Source organism: Neolamprologus multifasciatus, chromosome 17 (assembly GCF_963576455.1).
Source record: "Neolamprologus multifasciatus chromosome 17, fNeoMul1.2, whole genome shotgun sequence".
Lineage (NCBI taxonomy): Eukaryota > Metazoa > Chordata > Actinopteri > Cichliformes > Cichlidae > Neolamprologus > Neolamprologus multifasciatus.
The window spans coordinates 15,009,271-15,031,272 of NC_140455.1; the positions used below are offsets into that span (position 1 = coordinate 15,009,271).

A 22,002-nucleotide genomic window follows, 5' to 3' on the forward strand; every position below is an offset into this window, starting at 1 on the left:
GGGCTCTTTTCTATGAACTATCAATGATATTCAACGCTCTACCCTACTGCTGCTGTTTCCTGGAACAACTCCATTGATTTGGTGACTCCAATATGTGTTTCTTTTCTTTTTTTTTGCTGTTACTTGAAATGCATGTTTGCTTTTTAATTTTTTTAATGGCCTTTGAAAACATTTCCTGTAATTCAGACTTACAGCAGGAAACCACACTTGGTTACTAAAAATGGGATTGTAGAGCTGCAGGTTTTCCTCTGACAGTGATGCCATATTGATTTGTTTCTGTAACTGAAAATACATTGCTACTGCACAGTTTACTCCATGTGCTCAAGATAGTATGTAATGAATGAAAGTTTTTTTTCTCAGAGAATATTTGAATGCATATTTGATCATTTTTTTCCATCATATCTTTTCCAGATATTATATTAAAAAACTGCTTGCTTGCTTCCAGACATATATCCCTTACATCAGAGAAGGCATAGGCATTAAAACATGTCATCAGTTATTGCATGACTGCAGTTCACATAGACTGTCGTCCTTTTCACATTAACTCTATAGTTAGAATTGAGTTAGCCATGTGATAACAACAACAACATCTTTTTATCACTTAAAATGGGCATGCATGATGCACACTGAGGTGCGCTGGTACCTAAAAATAACAACGCTGCAGTGAAGCAGAGAGCGGTCCCCTGTTACAGCGATATGGGAACGCCTCGGTGTTCATTATTGTGTACTTTGGTCACAGTTTTAACATCTGGATAGAGCTGAGTCCATTCCATTCCATATTGGAAAGCTGAAGTGCTGACATTAATCCTGACCTCGAGATTTACTGTGGAAAGGGCTGCTGCTTCAAGCAGAAAGTAGTTTCTTGGCAGCTTTACCGAGCCTTTTAAGTACTTTTTACTATGTGGATTTTTTTGTTTTTTTGTTTGTTTTTCAGCTGAAATTATTGTCAGTCATATATTTTTGCATGGCATAAACTAAAGTCTCGCACTTACCAGTCTGATCCTCTTTGAATGTATAATGTTTGCGTGAAAGCCGTCTGAACCAGTGTTTATGACCTTATGTTATTCATCTGTTGTGGGGGATATTCAACCTTTAGAACCACATTTAGACATTGCTATTGACAGATTCTAATGAAGTCATTTCTGGAAATGAGTATGTTTCCCTATGCAAAAATATACCATTAATAAACATGCTATTCTAAAACTCAACCAGCAGGCTCTGTGTTTGTTCATTCATTCATATCTGCTGTTATTATAATGAGAATGATTTATTAGTGGACCTCCAACAGACCTCCAAATGTGAAGATCTCTTTTGAAGAGAAATTTGAAATGATCATCCCATTTCCAAAAAAGTGGTGACACTGTGTAAAGTGTAAATAAAACCATGCTATAAATTTCAGTTCTCATAAACACACTCTGCATTTACAATAGACTCAGATTTAGCCATTCTTATATTTTGCTTGTTCTCATGTTATTGTATTTTTGCACACCTCTGTTGCTTGTGAAGCTTGCACACAAGAATTTCACTCACATGTACTGTACCAGTCTACCTCCACATGTGATGTGACAATAAAAGTGATTTAATTTGATTTAGAGCATAAAACACACATCAAAGGAAGTAAAAAGGTTATGTTGGATGTCTGAGAATTGAGGAGAACAGTTGGTGGTAAATGGACTGGTTCTTTTCTACTCTATGCACTCAAAGCACTTTACACAGCTTGTGCATTCACACTTTTTCCTAAGCTGTTACCAAGGGCTTCCTAACTAACATTCACACGATGGATCGGAGAGCAACTTGGGGTTAGTATCTTGCCAAAGGATATTTGGCATGCAGACAAGGGGAAGCTAGGAATCGAACCACCAACTTCCAGTCAGTAGATGACCTGCTCTCCCGCCTGAGCTACAGCCACCCAACGCTGTCCCATGCTGTGGAAGAGAGCAAGAGATTAATAATAACAAATAGTTAAATGCAGAGAGGTGTATAAACACATGGTGATGAAAAGGGATGAGAGAAGGAGAAATACCATGCATCATGGGAATTCCCCAGCAGTCTAGAACTATTGCAGCATAACTAAGAGAGGATTCAGGGTCACCTGATCCAGCCCTAACTATATGCACAAAAGAGCGTTTTAAGCCTAATCTTAAAAGCAGATCGTGTCTGTCTCCTGAACGCAAACTGGGAGCTGGTTCCATAGAAGAGGGGCCTGACAACTGAAGGCTCTCCCTCCCATTCTACTTTTAAATGCTCTAGGAACGACAAGTAAGTCTGAGAGCTGTATTGGAGTCCTTACCATACTATAAGGTCTTTAAGACAAAACGGGGCCTGATTCTTCAAGATTGCTCAAGGTAGGCCTTACCTACTTGAAAGCAATTCCTATCATTATAGCATATGGCTTTTTTAAATGAACTAAATTAAATGTATCACACTATCACCGTGTGGGTCGCTGTGTGCTGTTTCCACTGTGGTCAGCAGGTGGCGGTGTCGGTACCAGGCTTCATGTCTGCCGTCCACCATTAAAGCGTAGAACAAAAAAAAGGACCATATGTTCCGTTTGTACGGTTGGCGCCTGAAAAGCGCCAAATTGAAAGATACCAAACACCACTGATCCAGCTGACTGATGAAAACCAGCATCACTCAGAACTAGTCTGATATACGGACCTTTAACGTCGATCGATGTTCTAACTCGTCACAGCGGCACCGCAGGGAAAGACGGTTTTTGACATGGAGGAGCTCTTCAACAAAGTGTTGCAGGTTAATGTTAGATGCAGGGACTGCGAGGAAAGGTAAGCCTGTGCACACGGACATGGACGCACTATTTAAACAGCTTGGTTTGAAGTTACACCTGACGAGAAGAATAACTACGGTTATTCTGTCGGCACACACGAAACCTCCCCATCCTGACTGCGGCAAACAGCTGTCGGTCCAATCCAACCGGGGAAAACAAACAAACGTGTTGCACAGACTAATGCAAAGCACGTTAATATTAATCAAATGAATGATAACCCAAAGCATACTGCAAACCCAAGAGTTTCTCAAGGCAAAGAAATGGGATATTCTTGAATGGTAAAGTTAGTCGGTTGCATGTTTTTCAGTTACAGAAAACAACGCTGAGAGATTCAGAGACAAACAGCTGGAGGCCTGGCAGAGCATCTCAAGGCAGCATGTAGTGATGTCCGTGGGTTTGACTTTAGCTTGTCTAATTATGTTTGAGCCTCTGAAAACGGCAGTCTATGTATGCAAACTGCTGTATGTCCTAAGCAGTTTCTGCAGGTAAACCCCTGAATTAAAGCTGAATGTCTTCACTTTAGGTGCATCTGGATTGTTTGATTTAAAATCCACCGTCGTGGGTTACAGAGACAAAATCACAAAAATGTGTCTTTGTCAGAATACTTATAATGTAAATATACACAATAATGGAAACAGAGTAGAACTTTTTTGTGCATTTTGGGTTTTGGTAACGATTCAAAATGCTTTTACTGTACAAGTGTGCAAGTATGCTTCACATAAACAAACAGTTGTGAGAGAACACATCTGTATATTGAACCAGATGGTGTTCTGACAGCAATGTTCACTGCAGCAGTACCAGCGAAGTTCTGATGGTAAATTAGACACAGGAAAAGATTACTGGCATAGATGAAAATGAAGGGTGGACACGTAGTGCTAACAGCACAGTGTTTTAATATTTTGGCATACTGAAAGGTAAAGGCAGGTGACATGCTAATGTTGTTAGCAGCCTTCATAAGTTACTTCACATAAGGGTAAGTGAGCCTTTGTGAAGGTTGCGTGGAAAGCACTGCAGAATCAGAAGCAAGTGTTAGTGTATTTTGCAAACATTAATGGGAAAATGAAACATTTTCATATTCCTGTCTTTATTCTGTTCGTGGATTTTTGAAATGAGCTGAACACTGAAACACAAGTTCACATAGGAATTATTGAGTCACCAAACATAATGTTTAATTGCTTCATTTTACAGAAAAGCAAATATTCGTGTCACAATTGAACTTCAGCTGACAACAAGTCCAGTGCACAAAAGAGTGAGTGGGACATTTTATTTGGAATTTTGTATAGTTTTAAAATAAAGAGAGAACTATACTATATACTACACTTACATTATATCATTTAACATTTCCTGTTTTTTACATATTACATTAGGATCTTCTAGTACGGATAACAGATGATATAGATCCATATTTTCTTTTCAACCTTGCAATATCAGAAGAGGATTTCCAAAGGTAAGTGTAAAAAGATTTGTATGAAGTAATGTGTTGTGTTAGAGTTAAGGGACAAAGCATCTTCAATATTAACTAATGCCATTTGTGTTTGAATTGTTGTGTAGCTTGAAAGTCCAACAGGGTCTACTGATCGATTTTGCATCATTTCCTCAGAAGTTTATTGACCTGCTTAACCTGTGCATTTCCGAACAAACGTCAGACAGTCCAAGGTATGAAGAAAACCGACACATGACATCACACTATTTGAATAAGCTGACAAATATATGCCATAAATATATTTTATCAGCCAGTGTCATCCTGCAACGCGAACTCCTGTTGTTTCCTAGGGTTAGTTTATCATCTATGGTGAACTGATTTTTGTATTGTATATTGTAAGTAAAGGGACAATATGAAATGGTTTGTGTCTCGGTCTCAAGTGACGCTGTGATAAAAGTAGACACGATTCTGTCCTGGAATTTGAAATTGGTGAACGATAAAGTTGCTTGTTGCACGTCCCTATGCTCTCTCTGTGAAAGGCAACTTTCATCATTAAGTATCACTGGAATATTTAAAAACATTACAAATATGTCATACTGACTTAGTCATTTGAAAGATATAAATTAAAACCTTTTGCACAGTACTGTTAATTTTAGAGTTCCTGGTAAAACAGTCCCCGCCGCCTGACTAACTGTTGTCCATTCACAGATTTCTTCTTCATTGTCATGTCAGTCTCCAGTGCTAGAAGGTCCCGCCAACTTCAGTGTCATAGAGACAAACGCGTTTAAGCACTTAACCACTGTCTTTACGGCTTTCTCAAGCTTCTGACAAAGAGGTTAAAGATTACCTGGCAGTTTGTCTCTCCTCTCTGAAGGTTGGTTCCATTTAGCTTCTTCATACTTTATGCCACTCATCAAAAAAACCAACCCTTTCAATAAATACCAAATTTTAATGTTAGTTCATGTAAGTAAAACGTTGTCATGTACATGTTAAGTGTAGTTGTTAATCCCAAAGATGGGAGCTTGTATTGCTTGGGTGGGCTTCATGTTTTCAAGCTTACTTGTATTTTAGCTTTAGTTTAGTTTGATCAGCTGAAGGCAACATGTATATATATATTATATAAAAACATTTGTTTGAATATAATTGTCTAGTCAAATAATTATTTTGTTTTTCTGAGCAAAACTGAGCTTTAACAGGTTTTGTCATGTTTATGTAATTTTTTGTTGTTTCAGGCAGAGAAGCGTGCCCTAGAAATGAAGCTTAAGACGACTGAAGATGATCTGACCAGGCAGCTGAATTATGCTCAACAGGTGTGCATTATTTTTATTTTTTAAGATATGATACAGCTTACTTGCGTACTCACGGTTTAGTAGTTCTTGCGTTACAGCAATTAATGTTAAGCGAAACTTAACCATTGAGATTTTTCTTTAATAGAAATTTCAGTTTATTTATTAATAAACTGCCCATTTATTGATTTTTTTTTCATGTAATTTTTTTTTATTAAACAAAAGTTGAATAATTATTTGTATGTGGTCAAACATAGCAAGGAAAACTGGAATCGGCAAAGTTGTAATTATCAGATCAACCTTTAAAAAGAGTTCCACAAAGAGTTGTCCACGGTGTGTTCTATGTAACTATAACATGCAGCTGAAAAAGTGATCATATGTGGATCATAGACGCTGTCTGAGAAGACCAAAGAGTTGGACAAACTGCGCTCAGAGTGGACGACTCAGACCAGCTCGCTGTCCAGCCTTCATTCTCAGGAGCTGCAGCTGGAGAGAGACAAGGCTCTGGAGGCAAGACTTCTCTTTTAATCAGCACAAATTCATCAGCTATGTTTTTAATATGGGTATTAATGTCAAAAACAAGCTGTGCACAGCGCCGTATCTAAGGAAGCTCGGCAGGATAGAAGTTATTTTACCTGACTTGGAGCAAAGAGCAGCTAAAAAACATATTTGGAGAAAGAGCATCTCTCCACAGATTTGTGATCTGTTAAAAAAAAAAAAAAACATAGTCGCACAAGTAAAATGTTATTTCCTAAAAAGTCACAAGGTTTCGTTTAGATTCCAGGTTTTCAATTTTGAGTTGTAGAGTACTATGGTGTGTACATTACTCAGTACTTTATTGTACTTCTTTATGCCAACGTATCAAACGTAGAAAATGGAAAACAAATCTATTAAACTTTATTAGTTTAAATCATTATAATTCATGAAATTACTTAAAAATAATTGTTCAAAGCAAGTCTACGGAAGAGGATTAGGGCCACTGGAAAAAAAAATCAGAGAAAAAAGTCATAATTCCGACTTTTTTCTCAGAATTCCGACTTTTTCTCAGAATTCCTTTTTTCTCAGAATTCCTTTTTTCTCAGAATTCCGACTTTTTTCTCAGAATTCTGAGAAAAAAGTCGGAATTCTGACTTTAATCTCAGACTTCTGAGAAAAAAAAAATCACAATTCTGAGAAAAAAGTTGGAATTCTGAGAAAAAAGTCAGAATTCCAACTTTTTTCTCAGAATTCTGAATTTCTTCTCAGAATTCAGGAAAAGAAGAAAAAAAAAAGAGACGTGCCCACTTTTTTTTTTCCCCAGTGGCCCTAATCTTCTTCCGTACAAGTCAGCTCATATTTTAGATTGGCCAGTGCTTAAAAAGCATGCGATGTAAATATTTATGTGGTCATTGTAGGGCTCGAGGTTGACCTAGTCAGGGTCAAATTACTGTGACATTAACATGGAACTTCAGATTAGCTCCCTTAGCTTATGCTAAATTTTTGTTAGTTGTGTTTTGCATTTACTACCTTCTTGTATGTAAAGTGGGAGAAATGAACCTTTAAAAGTGTTGATGTACGATGTGATCCACGAGTATAACTAAGATTTACAAGCGTGTGCAGTGATATTGTTTGCATTGTTAATTTTGACAGCGAATTTTAAACTAGTTTTAATCAGTCTTTTGAATAAAGCGTCAATTAGTCGTAGTAGATTTAATCTGATGTTGATTCAGCGACTAAAATATAAAGTGTAGAAGTCGCTTTTTCATCGCTCTACACAGTTTTTTAAAAGCATCTTATATTCATTGACATCTTATGTTGTAAATTTGCCCTCTACAGTCTCTTATTTCTTGTTCTTTATTTTATATACTTAGCTTTTTGTCTCAAGCTCTTTCTGCCTGCCACTTCCACGCTGCTGGAACACATGAATTTCCCCATTGAGGGACAATAAAGGATATTTCTGTTCTATTCTGCATGACAGTGTGAAATTTGTCTCAAAACCTCATGTGGGAATGCAGTGTGGTATCGGTGCGTATCAGGCAATTCGTGCACATGCATTACATTTTTTTAATAGTGAGCGAGAGGGCTGTTACATGTATTTTTAGATTCATAAGCACTGAAGGATTTATTCAGGTTTATGTGTGCACATTTATGTAGTTTTCCGTGTGGGTAGATTTCTTTGTATCTGTTTGTGGGTCGGAGCACACATTTGTGAGTCCTCAAAAGTAGAACACAAATCACTGCACACAGTTGTAAATCTTAGTCTATGCTTGTGGGTCGTACCATACGAGTTACTAACACTATCCTCTGCATAGTTAACACGACCCTGTCTCACAATATTAACCACGTGTGGCTTTGTTCTTAGCTCAGTCTCTTGGAAGCAGTCATTTATTTGGAACCTTTGAAACTATAGGGCTCAAAAGCAAAGCTAAAGATTGCCCTGCAGAAATGGTTGGAGATTGTTTGTCTGTCTTCCAGTTACAGAGCAGGTTTCAGCAGCAGACAGAGCAGCTTCGTCAGGAGCTGGAGACTGCTCATAAAAAGAGCAGCCATCAGCTTAATAGTCGACTGACGGAGTTGGAGGCCTCGTGCAGAGAACTGACTGAGAAGAAATACAAGAACGAGTCTGCCATCCGAGACCTGAAGATTAAACTAGTTGGTGCAGACGAGGTAAGTGAATGTTTAGGATGAGGAATTATTGCGTCCAGGTGACTTGCTCTTAATGTTTGAAACTTTATTATAATTTGTGTGTTGGCAGCAGATATAAATTTCATCCGTCCATCTCCTGTAGATTATCCTGTCATGGGGGCAGCGGAAGCTGTGCTGAAAGCTCCCCACAGCAAGAGAATGCTGCTGATTATTTTCTTTCTCTTTCATATAGGAATGCCAGCATTTAAAGCAGCAGGTCCTGTCTCTCAGGAGGGAAAACAGCACCCTGGACGCAGAGGTCCATGAAAAGGACCGTTTGGTGAACCAGATGCAGATGAGAGTGGCTGTTCTGGAACAGGAGGTCAAAGATAAGGATCAGTTGATGAACCGCACCAAAGAAGTATTGGAAGCCACTCAGCAGCAGAAGGTAGGGAAGCCCTCTTCTGCATCGGGGACAGGGGGGCATCAAGGATTCAGAATGAGAGAAATTATATGACGTTATGAATAGGAAGTCACCAGGAGTCACCGTGTACAGACGAATGGTTAGACTCAGGATGTCAGTGTTGTGCAATTCAATTTCAATTCAGTTTAATTCATGAATCCTTCTGTCTTGACGCGTGCTCAATCATCCAGGTAAGTAAATCCCAAAAGGTTGATTCTGTTCGTCTGGACGTTGTGTTTTCAGTGGGAAAAATGTTTCATCACTCATCCATTACCAACTCTGCTGCTAACTAACTGTTATGCAGAAAATAAACATCTGTGTCAGACTGGTCCATCTTTTATGTTGGAGGTCATAACTGGTGACAAGACTTGGTATAATGTCTCAAAGCCCCGAGAAAAAGCCTCAGGGTTACTTTTTTTTTTTACTATGAGAGTATAAATGAGGTGTTTGGTTGTGATGTCCGGAGGCATCTGAGGAAGAACATGTGATGCAGAGAACCTGAAATGAAGTGAACATGCAACAACTGCAACATACTAACAAACACAGCATGTTTGAAAGGTAGATGTGTTTTTGGTATCGCCTACAAAAACTTACAAAACTTACAAAAAATTCAAGTTGACAAGCTGCTGTTTTTAGACTTGCACACATGGCATTGCACAAGCGGTTGCCAGGGGTTTATCTAAAAATGAAGAGGTGCAGCAGAAGACTACCAAATTTAGGCCAAATTTAAATCAGGATTGTTCATCAGGCCTTCAAGGTTTTTTTTGTTTTTGTTTGTTTGTTTAATAAAATTTTGCCCTTCGGATATTTTTAACCAGCTTGCTTTTTGTTATAGGAATCAGTGGAAGAAAATGCAGAAAGTAAGGAACTTCAGATTCGAAAACTTGAAGCTACAGTGAAATCACTTTCTGAGGAGCTGATAAAGGTTTGTGTGTTTGTGTTCAAAACTCACACTTTTTATCCTTCAAGCTCGAGTCCTTGGGCCTTGGAGCACAGAATCTTTGCTATATCTTCTAGACAGAGATCTTTGATGTTGTTTAGGGATCTGCTGGAGCCACTGGCGCAGTTTGGGGTCACTGCCCCAAGTGTCTCCTCGGTTAGCACGGGGACCACTGCTGCCTTGACCTTCCACATATTGGGGTCTTGGCAGTGCATAGGTTTGTCAGTCTAGTCTTACATTCTCAAGTGACTTCTCTGTCTACCAGTCGCTGGTGTTTTTGCCCCCTGGTATTTGGTACTGGGACCGATCCATTCTTGGGGATCCTTGGGATCGGGATATTTCAGTCTTCGGGTAGCCATTCTGGGTGTCTCAGTCATTAGCCATTGTTTTGTATTTTATTTTTCAAGCACTCAAGACTTTTATATGAAAGGTTTTGGAGAAGATTTCAGACATGCATCGGAATGGAGGTTTCAAGGTTGTTGTTTTTTAAATTTCACATATGTAAATCTAAATAATATATTTTAAACAGAAAACAACGTAGAAAAAAATCTAATTGCTACAAATATCTCTGATATATATGTGCTCAAAAAGGAGTAGGATGAAGTTTACACTTTCTTTTTAGTCCTTCCCCGCTCACATTCACTCCTGTGGGGAATTTAAAATCACAGATTGACCTGTGCATGTCTTTGGACTGTGGGAGGAAGCCGGAGTACCCGGAGAAAACCCATGCAGACATGAGGCAAACATGCAAACTCCACACAGTAAGGCAGTGGCCAGATGGTGGATTTAAACCCAGGAATGTGAGGCAGCAGTGCTAACCACTGTGCCACCGTGCTAGCCCTGCATCAGATTGGCACCTGTCCAGGGTGTACCCTACCTTTTACCCTATGGTAGCTGGGATAGAGAATGGATGCTGGATAATTTTATATAATAATGCTGTTTAATAAATGATAACTCAGTCTTCCTTGATATAACATATAATCAGAAAATATACATAAATAACTATTTATGAGTCATAGTACAAAGTCAGAGAACCTCCCTTTGACTTTGACCTTTGGCTGTAATTGAGAGTATTTCTGTATTTTCCATGTAATTTTATGTGTCATATTGAATGTAATTAAAAATTAATTTAAAATTTTTTGACAGATGAATGCAATTAATCTTTAAAACACTGGTTTTCATTTTAGAAATTGCAATCAGCAGTTCAACTTAAAAGTTAAAAATGTTTTTTCTTTTTAAAATCTTTATTGTTGCTCATTAATAAGACAAAAGTATTTTTTATCCAGTTAATCGATGCAGTAATCGATAGAATACTTGATTACTAAAATAAATGGTAGTTCCAGCCCTTGGCAGTGCTTTCGCAGTCGGTAGGGAGCAATGAATAGCCCATCTACCTGCAGTGAGTCAGTTGGAGGCGATGGTTGTAGCTATGGGCGACTCTTGTTTGTGCTGTTGATGGTCTTCCAGCCAGCTGCATAGAAGAGCAAAGTTATAACAGATGAACAGATGCGCTGAAAAGAATGAAGACGTGTCCCCTGCAGCTGTTACGTGTGCTTTTCATTATCTGTTTTCTGGTCTTTGATGTTTTTCATGCTTCTTCTGTTCCCTGTAAGCTCCAGAACAAGAGACGTGCACCACTCCCTTTTCTGGTTCACTTCTCACCCAACAGCATTCAGCCTACTTAGTTTGGGGGGACTACACAGGACCATGTTTTCAAAGCTTGAGAACGTTTCTCCCCATGCAAATGGGCACAACCACTGTAGTATAAAATGAGCAATATGCAGGAATGCCCTACACAGTGAACCACATCCTGTTTTATAGGGTGTCGCTTATACTGATATTGGTTGCTTTGGAAAGAAAGTGAACGGACTGCATCTCTGTCATAGGGAAAAAATAGAAGAAGCTGTGAGTTTTGTTGAAAATGATCAACTCCTGTTTTTGATCTATCCTTTTTTTCTTTTATATATACAGGCTAACGGTATCATTAAGAAGCTGCAAGGAGAAGTTCGAACCTTAGTAGGAAAAATAAAAGTCAAAAACACTGTGACAGTGTCGCAGGAAAAGATTCTCCAGGAAACTTCAGAGAAACTTCAGAGTGTTGAAAAGGATCTACAAAGCGCTCAGCAGCAGCTCAACACTAAGGAAGAGCAGGTATGTCACAGACTGAAGCTTTTTCTTTTGGTAAAGCAGTAAAGTAGATCTCATCAGTCAAACAACTTCATCACTGAAAGCTGAACCAGTAAATCAGTACAAGTATAAAAATACAAAAAGAACATGCATTACTGTGTGAACTGTGTCCTTTTAAATGCAAGTGAGCATAAAATAAAATAACAACCTGAACTATCGATACTAGGTGATATGGAGCAGTCCTTTCATGTTGTTATAACATGTCATTCTGACTCTGCCATCCAGATGTCAGAGCAGAAATTGAGACTCATTAGACCAGGCGTTGTTATTCCAATGTTCTGTTGTCCAGATTTGGTGAGCCTGTGTGAAATGTAGCCTCAGGTTCCTGACAAGAATAACAACCAGTGTAAAATATTCTTTTTATTTTTCAGATTTTAAAATTAAATGAGCAGTTGGAGGCCACGGTACAGAAGCTAAATGAAACCAAAGAAGTGCTGAAAACTAATGAGAATGGTAAGGAAGCTAGTCCTGTTCAATGGACCCTCTGAAAACTGACTTTCATGTCTTCAAAATCGTTAAGGTTTACAAATCCAGCAAAGCTTCTCAATCCATCAGTGTTTATAGAGTCCACTTCCATATTGCGACGTACACTACAACTACATTTTATTTATATAGCGCTCGTTAACAACAACAGTTGTGATTTGGCAATATTAGAAACCCCAACAATTACACAACCATTAGCAAGAAATTGATGACAGTGGGAAGGACCAGGCTCAGCCATCTGCAGAGAGATGGGGGGGGGGGAAAGGGGAAACTATAGATGAGTGAAGAAGAAACACTATGTCTTTGCTTAGCCAGATTAATTAAATAGCATCTTATTTCTTAGTGTAAACTTTGTGAGCTTTATCCAAAGCACAATCTGTTGAGTCACCCGCTAATTGTATTCACAGTGATTTGCCTGCTTAGCCTAGCCTAGCTTAGCTTGTAGGCAACTCGCTAGCAGCATGGCCTCTATACCTGTCCCTCCTGCAGTTTCCTGCTCAGTGTGTCAGATATTTAGTTACTCCTCTGCCTCCTTTTGTAATAACAATACTTGTAGTAAATGTAGCCTTTGTGCAGCTCAGGCTGACCTCGCTTCAGACCCTTGAAAAGACATAGTCAGTTGTCTTCCAGGGGCCAGAGCAGGGACATTCAGGGAAATTTTTAAACTGCTGGTTAAAGTTAAATGTACATTTTGCAAAATTATAATTCACGTCAACAGTAATGACACCTGGTTGCATCAATCGGAGGTAACTAAATGAATATTGAATTGGGGACTAACTTTACCAAAACAATCTTGGGCTTAGTCATTTTCTCTGGTACCGTCCTCTATCGGACCAGGAGTGACATTTTTAGGCACTTATTTCCCTTTGATTGCTGGCTGTCTGAGTAGTAAAAAATCAGTGGGCTCTAAAGATGATTGGGAAACCTTCAAGTCATCTTTATTTATATAGCACATTTAAAAGACATCAAGTGTCGGCCAAAGGACTGAGCAGAGGGATAATATGATAAAAAAAGAATTAAAAATGTACACATTCACACACAAGCACACATACGTGAACATAAAATACATGTATACGTATACACATGCAAACATCATCCAATGAGAAGACCAGAATAGCTAAAACAGAATAAAAGTGGTGTCAGAGAGATCTGAAAGCCTTGGAATATAGGTAGGTCTTCAGATTCTATTTGAAGACTTCCAAGGATGAAGAGGATTTAAGGGAAAATCTGGTCTTGTTAGACAGCATCCACCCCATTGTGGATGGAGGAGCTCTCATTTCTAGAAATCTGGACAAATTTATTAAAACCTCCAGAACATGATGGGTTGGGACAAAGCAACAGAGATGAGTTTGTCTTACACGCCTCTCTGCAGCTTCTCTCCAAAACCCCGTCCCCTTAGATGCTGCGTCTGCCTCCTTCTGAGTCCCTGTTTATACATGAATCAACAAATTGATTTACATTTTGTCATTATGTAATATTGTCTGTAGATTTTTGAGGTGAAAAATGAATTAATTCCATTATTGAATAAGACATAACATATCAAACATTCTTTCCAGATGCACTGTAAGTATCTGCTCCTTGCCTGGGCTGCCTTGAGAAATGTGTGAATGACAAATAATTTGTATTGTGAATAATCTCATTCACATTCTGAAAGTTGCCATTTAAGTGTAGCACATTTACTAGTGTGTTTATTTTCATTTTACCACAGTTATAAATTGGCTTAACAAGCAGCTAAATGAAAAGCAGCTGTCCAGAAAAGCACAGGGTCTGGAATCACTGGAGAATCCTGCAGTCTCAACCACAACAGCAGGACTTGGGGTAGGTGACAACATACTGATGATGTTTATTCTTCATCCTTCCTCTTAGACATTACTACAAGCTTCATTCCTATTGTGACATTCAGCTCAATATAAATATGTTTTGTGTCATTGTGTGAGAGATTATGGCAGTAAGAGACGGCAAAGTAGGAAAATTTCAATTTGGTCAGTTTCTTTCTTGAAGCAATGCTTGTTGGCAATAAATGTTATATTATTGGAAAGCCTGTGTAATTGCTGTTACACTAAATGGTGTGTGAGAAAAATGCATTTGCAGGTTGAACAGCAGCACTGGGCATGTGGGTTGCGCCACATTTATTAGATTGGGTGATTGAAGTCGGAGACATATCGGCATTTAGCAATTTATTCATTTAACAAAAAGGGGCCTCAGTAGCATGTGGAAGGACCATACACAGCCAAAACAGCCTGGCACCACCTGCACCACCTCCTTATGCCGGTTACCTGCTCAGTCACACACCTATATGGGATGGCATCCCATTCTTTTTTGTACGTTATTTAATTACGCACAGAAGACATGAATTTATTAACTATTCATTATATTAGTTTCGAACTTCTCCATTAAATGACCTGAAATGAATTGTCATTTAACAATATACACATCAACGTAAGCCTATGAACCTAATAATCCACACTGGAAGTAATAAATGCAGAAAAGATTTGGTGGGTTTTTCGTGGGTTTGACCAACAAATGCATTATTGACAAGAAGCATTGTTACAATAAAGAAATAATCAATTCAAATCAATTACGTCTAGTTTAACCCTCTGGTCTCTAACCTGGCCAACGGTGGCCACTTCACTTTCGGTTTTCAACCATTTTTGTTCTGTTAATGCAAATGGAATGAAACTTTCCAAAGGTGTGCATTTTATTAAAATTTTTTATTTTTCAACATCAGCTCCTTAATAATGTCAATAATATTCACTATACACCACATTGTTCCCGTTTTACTGATCGTGGCCATTTTTGGCCAATTGAAACCCATTATAACCACCTTTTTTGATTCCTTGTTACTGGCAGTACTATAGCATGCAATTTAGGTAAAATTGCTTTCATTCTAAACTCAACACATGAAAATTGTAGTTTTTCATTTTTTCTACCACATGAGATCCTTGGCCCATTTTCTGCCAAGCAAGCAATTTCATGTAATATTCTTGGTTTCCACTAGGTGGGGTTGATGGGTTACCACACTCCAATGGACCAATATAATGAAACAATTTTGACATAGGTTTGGTCTTAAGGATCTGATAGTTTGTGTTTGTGCATGACATTGCAGCACAAACATGTATTTGCAAGATAGACTGGAATAAATAATGACGCATCAAACATTACATAGGCTGCAGTGAATTCCTGTGGATGCAGGATATTGAGCTTTGAGGTTCCCAGTCAAACTTAGCTTTGAAGCACATGTGAAAAGCACTTTTACTCTTGTATTTTCATAAAAGAGACCATACCCAAAATATTAACTCTAGAAACAAAAACAAAAACAAAAAAACCCCAATCACAGGACATTTTGCACAGTTCAAACCTGCAGCTGCAGCGCAAACAACAACAAACACTGTTTGTAAACGTGTCCTGGAGTTTATGCAGGTGCAGACGTTGCTACTGCTGTAAGTCAACCTAACAGCTTCCAGACCATTTATTCTGGCAATATGGCAAGAAGGTGGGAGTGTCCCCCCCCCCCCCAGAGGGGACAAAGGGACCCCTGATGATCCTCTAATCGCCTGAGCCAAGGTGTGAAACTGGGTGTGAACTCTGGCTGATTGGGAATCACACCCAGTTCAAAGCGTATAATATCTAAATTTGAATTATATTTTGGTTTTCATGACTAGGACTGGTGCTAATTTAAAAAATCAAGTCAATGAAAGTAAAAATGTTTTAATATATATGAATTTTATAGTATTTTGAAAACGTAAACATGGGGCCATTTTTGGCCACGAACAAAATGAGAGGGTTTTTTTGTTTTTCTGTCACAGCACAAAAAACCAAAGATACATAAAACTCATTGATACTTTTAATTATTGCTATGCATCTAACCTCCATCATGGTTAGAAAATAAATCAGTTTGCATGTATTATTTAGAAAAAAAATGGGGATTTTATGCTTTTATCCCTTTATCTCTTTATCCCTTTGTAAATCATTAAAATTATGTAATTTAACTGGTATTTAAAGGGTTAAAAGTCTGGATTTGAATTAAATTTTGGTCTTGATGAACAGCGCTGATACTAATCTAAAACATCAAGTCAATGAAAGTAGAAAAATGTTTTAATATATATGAATTTTATAGTATTTTGAAAACGAAACATGGGTGGCCATTTTTGGCCACGAACAAAATGAGAGGGTTTTTTTGTTTTTCTGTCACAGCACAAAAAACCAAAGATACATAAAAACTCATTGATACTTTTAATTATTGCTATGCATCTAACCTCCATCATGGTTAGAAAATAAATCAGTTTGCATGTATTATTTAGAAAAAAAATGGGGATTTTATGCTTTTATCCCTTTATCCCTTTATCCCTTTGTAAATCATTAAAATTATGTAATTTAACTGGTATTTAAAGGGTTAAAAGTCTGTATTTGAATTAAATTTTGGTCTTGATGAACAGCGCTGATACTAATCTAAAACATCAAGTCAATGAAAGTAGAAAAATGTTTTAATATATATGAATTTTATAGTATTTTGAAAACGTAAACATGGGTGGCCATTTTTGGCCACGAACAAAATGAGAGGGTTTTTTTGTTTTCTGTCACAGCACAAAAAACCAAAGATACATAAAACTCATTGATACTTTTAATTATTGCTATGCATCTAACCTCCATCATGGTTAGAAAATAAATCAGTTTGCATGTATTATTTAGAAAAAAAATGGGGATTTTATGCTTTTATCCCTTTATCCCTTTATCCCTTTGTAAATCATTAAAATTATGTAATTTAACTGGTATTTAAAGGGTTAAAAGTCTGGATTTGAATTAAATTTTGGTCTTGATGAACAGCGCTGATACTAATCTAAAACATCAAGTCAATGAAAGTAGAAAAATGTTTAATATATATGAATTTTATAGTATTTTGAAAACGTAAACATGGGTGGCCATTTTTGGCCACGAACAAAATGAGAGGGTTTTTTTGTTTTTCTGTCACAGCACAAAAAACCAAAGATACATAAAACTCATTGATACTTTTAATTATTGCTATGCATCTAACCTCCATCATGGTTAGAAAATAAATCAGTTTGCATGTATTATTTAGAAAAAAAATGGGGATTTTATGCTTTTATCCCTTTGTAAATCATTTAAATTATGTAATTTAACTGTGATTTAAAGGGTTAAAAGTCTGGATTTGAATTAAATTTGGTCTTGATGAACAGCGCTGATACTAATCTAAAAAAATCATGTCAAAAAAAGTGGAAATTTTTCTTAATAATATGAATTTTATAGCATTTTGTAAATGTAAACAGGGGGTGGCCATTTTTGGAAGTTTATGTTTTTCTGTCACTGCACAAAAAAACAAAGATGCATAAAACTCATTGATACTTTTAATTATTGTTATACATCTAACCTCCACCATGGTTAGAAAGTAAAAGATGGCATGTTTATTTGGAAAAAAATTGGGGTTTTGTGATTTTTTCCATTTATGAGTTCCTAGGATTATTTGATTTAACTGGTATTTAAAGGGTTAAAATTATGAATTTGAATGAAATTTTGGTCTTGATGAACAGCACTGGTACTAATCTAAAGAATCATGTCAAAAAAAGTGGAAATTTTTCTTAATATATATGAATTTTATAGCATTTTGTAAATGTAAACAGGGGGTGGCCATTTTTGGCCAGAACAAGCGAGAGGGAGAAAAGAAAAAAAGTTTTGGTTTTTTTTTTTTTTTTTTTTTTTTTTGTTTTGTTCTTTTTTTTTTTTTTTTTTTGTTTTTTTTTTTATGTTTTCTGTCACTGCACAAAAAACAAAGATGTATAAAAGTCATTGATACTGTTAATTATTGCTATGCATCTAACCTCCATCATGGTTAGAAAGTAAATCAGATGGCATGTTTTATTTGGAAAAAAATTGGGGTTTTGTTATTTTTTTCCATTTATGAGTTCCTAGGATTATGTGATCTAACTGGTATTTAAAGGGTTAAAATTATGAATTTGAATGAAATTTTGATTTTCATGAACAGCACTGGTGCTAATCTAAAAAATCATGTCAAAAAAAGTGGGAATTTTTCTTAATATATATGAATTTTATAGCATTTTGTAAACGTAAACAAGGGGTGGCCATTTTTGGCCACGAACAAGCTGAGAGGAAGTTTTTATGTTTTTGCTCTCCCTGCACAAAAATAACAATGCATTATAATCAATGTTGATGTGGATCAATTACATGCCCCAGACTCTACTATTAATAATACAAGAAATTTCAGTAGCAATGCAATTAATAAAATTGCGAGATTTGAGGTTGTCTTCCAGCTAGTGCAGTGGACAAACAAACTGGTGTTTAAAGGGTTAAAAATGTAAAAAGTAATAATAATTTTATATTTATGAAAAGAACTGAAGTTACTTAAAAGCTTTATGCAAAAAAATGGCAAAAAAACATAAAAATAATAAAAATTACAGACCTAATCTGTAGGTGGCCACTTTTGGCCACGAACAAGCTGAAAGGGTAGTGATTTTGAACAGGGTCAGAGGGTTAACATAAGCTTAGAAAATGACGGGATGCCTGAGAAAGAGAGAAGTAGCGTACTGGGACAAATGTTTAAGAAAGCAGGTGAAGAGCTGTAGTAACTACAGAGAGAGAAAGCTGCGCCAAGGGAAAGGGTTGTTGAAGCTAAGTTAATAAGAGGGGTGATGATCAGCGAGCAGCAGTATGTCATCACTGACGGGACGTTTGCTTTCAGAGTGCTGATGGAGAAGTACAGAGAAGGTCTGAAGGGGCTTCTCTGTGTCTTTGTGGGTCAGAGAAAGCAGATGATAGGAAGCTGAGAGAGAAACTGCGGAGCTCCATGAGGGTGTGAGGAGTGAGAGATGGGTTCAATGTGGAAGTGGGAATTCATCATGGATCTGCTTTGCGGCCCTTCTTGTTTGCAGTGGTAATGGATAAAGTGGCAGGCACAACATTCAGATCTCTGGAGAGAGTAGGGAGAACGTAGAGGAGAGCCTGGAGAGGTGAATGTATGAACTGGAGAGACGAGGAATAAACGAAGCAGGACAGAGTGCTTGTGTGTGAATTAGAGGGAGACAGGTGAAAAGGTAAAAGTACAAGGAGTAGAGGTAGCGACGGTAGATGAGTTTAACTAGCTGTGAATGACCATCCAGTGCAATGGACAGTACACAAGAGAGACAAAGAAGAGAGTGCACGCAGGTTGTAGTGAGAACCTTTACAGGATGGTAGTGAGACCTGCTGTGTTGTATGGTTTGGGGAGCTGAAGATGTTCAGATCTTTATTAGGAGTGAGCAGGATGGACAGGATTAGAAAAGGAGTCCATCAGAGGGACAGCCCAACCTGAGCAGTTTGGAGACAAAGTGAGAGAGACGAGGTTGAGATGGTTTGGACATGTGCAGAGGAGGGGTAGGACCTGCAAGGCAAGAAAACAGAGCCACGGAGAAGGTTCATGGATGTAGTACATGTAAAGGGTTGATGTGATAGAACATGGAGGCAGATGAGCCAGTCTGATTAAAGGGAGCACACAGAAGATGATTCTTATCAGTGTTTTTGAAGAGTAATGCCACGTTTGAAAAGCAAACAGTCTTATGTTTGCACATTATAGCAGATCAACAGCACTAACACCACCTGAAGGTATCTCTGTATTTTTTCTGGCACTTCAGTTTTATCCTCAGACAGCCAAACTTGTTGTATCTCCTATGGCGGCTGCTGGGATCAATCTTACTGATGAGCACCTTGGGAAGTCATCAAACAGACAGATGTGAGTTTGTTGACTTAGTATGACTGAGTATACATTACACTCAAGGCACAAAATCTCACTAACTTTTCTGTAAAGGTTTGCTACAGATACCATCTGGTCCAGGACTGTTACTGTTTTTAGAGTCCATTTCTGTCTGATATTGTACTTTTGTGTACAAATGAAATACACTTCTCTATCATTATCCGGTCGTTAAGTGATGACGTGACGAATCCTACTTCCGGGCCTAAAGTAGTCTGCGTTTAATATGGCTTTTGTGTTGTTAACATGTTTAATGTTTTGTATTTTCTTCTATTTAATCTCAAAAAGCTCCTAAAACAGTCAGTGATCATTGTTGACCTCCCTCGGCTTTTATTACCGCTAATCATTTATTTAAGCTCAGTTTTTAAAACCTTAGGATGTAACTACAGCCCAGCCCATGCAGCAGTATATGAATGACTAACCTCGTATTGTGGATGGATTATCTCAGTTGTTCTCCTGGCTGAAGTTTGGTCCTTTTACAGCATCCTGCCATGCGATTACATTTGTTCCTGACCACCGAGAACACTCATGTTAACTTTTATCGAGTGGAAGAAAAGTTAGCTTGTTTATATTATGCTAACATAGCTGTGTTGCTAGCAGTCACGTAGCACACCATTAAATACCAGCTAGCCAAACTTCAGTAACCCAAAAACGTCACTGCTGTTTAGTTTTCTGTCTTCATTTATGTTGGAAGTGATAACAGAGCTGTACGTTTTAATTTGTTTCCAAAACCCCGCAGTCAGGACATGCTATTTAGATAGAAGCTAGCAAGCTAACTTCCTGCTAACTTCTAACTCCGTTAAATGTCATAAATTCCGTTTTCATGGATGCCTGGATGTTAAACTCAATTGTTACACCTGGTAGAGCAGAACGCTGATCAATTTATTAAGGATGAAAGACTTTAGACAGTTTTTCAACTCTCAGTAATGCCATAGTAATCGTTTGATATATGGACCTGCAGCAGAGTTTAGGCCCAGACACGGCTAGTGACGTCAGACTTAACGACCGGATAGCTGTCTCTCCTGCTTTAGCAGGGAAGGAAGAAGTTTAAGGTCTCTATCCAGGCTGATAAATGTGTTTCTTTATAGCAGTATGCAATTTACAGCAGTTATAAATTTAAAATGATTTTGATTCCATGACAATACCAGTGGTAGAACAACAAACTCTTTTTGTTTGTTTGCTTTAAATATTCATTGTGAATATGTCTCTTTGGTCAGGAATGCAAAGTGATTTTGTGTTCGTCAGGCTTGTGTTTTCTCTTTGTCCTTAGTGGAGACTCTGCAGGTCTGGATTCTAAGTACTTTGAGAAGAGAGATGATTGCATCTCGATCTATGGTCTTTCATCTAATCCACGTCAAAGAGGTAAAAGTGCTCGTCTTTTAAAGATCAGCATCTACCGCATATTAATTTCAGTGCATCAAGTTTTTCATTTCATGGCTTAGTAGTGTTTCTCTTTTTTGGGATGCAGCAGTAAATCTGTGGGGCAACATAGCTAGTTTGTTAAACATATTGTGCTGCTAATTTAGGTGCCTTTAAAAAAAAAAAACACGCAAAAACGAAGAAAAAATTGTTTTTTTGATTGAGACGCTGAATGCGTGTGATAATAAGTAACAGTAATTTGATTCTGTTTGCTTGCTTTGTGTTCAGAGTTTCCTCAGAGTACAAAGCCATCTATATCTTCAGCTTACTTCTCTGCATAAAACAGAAGTTTCAGGATCTGCAGAAAGATTACAATGGAAATGGACTTAAAACCATCAAGTCACGTCTTCGGCTCTTGTACAAAACTGTTACTGTTGCATTAAATAAATTTGTTTTAATGAGTGATTCTTATGGTTAATTCTAGTGATCACTGAGAATGTATTATTGTATGTGAAATAAAATTGTTCTGTTTTTCTTATGTTTCGGCCCCTAACTGTGTTTTACTGTATACAGTGTACTCTTGAATAAACAGCCTTTCCAGTCTCACTTCATTTCTGGATATCTTAAAATTGATCCAATATCGCATTTAGTATAATAAATGTCCAAAATAAAAATATGTGCTTTCTGCTGGGTTTTTTGTTTAGTAATATTCTATT

General features: G+C 37.5%; 1 protein-coding gene across 1 annotated transcript; it reads left to right on the top strand.

Annotated features, from left to right (window-relative positions):
- Positions 1 to 1,334: 1,334 nt before the first annotated feature.
- On the top strand, positions 1,335 to 21,892 carry LOC146499115 (spindle assembly abnormal protein 6 homolog). The gene is given in 18 exon segments (XM_085137052.1): positions 1,335 to 2,783; positions 3,974 to 4,034; positions 4,153 to 4,232; positions 4,337 to 4,441; positions 4,917 to 4,924; positions 4,927 to 5,005; positions 5,007 to 5,082; positions 5,441 to 5,518; positions 5,885 to 6,004; positions 7,949 to 8,140; positions 8,352 to 8,546; positions 9,397 to 9,486; positions 11,473 to 11,652; positions 12,060 to 12,141; positions 13,880 to 13,989; positions 19,812 to 19,909; positions 21,198 to 21,289; positions 21,575 to 21,892. Coding segments are annotated over 18 exon segments (1,761 nt in total). The 5' UTR covers positions 1,335 to 2,721; the 3' UTR covers positions 21,628 to 21,892.
- Positions 21,893 to 22,002: the final 110 nt, after the last annotated feature.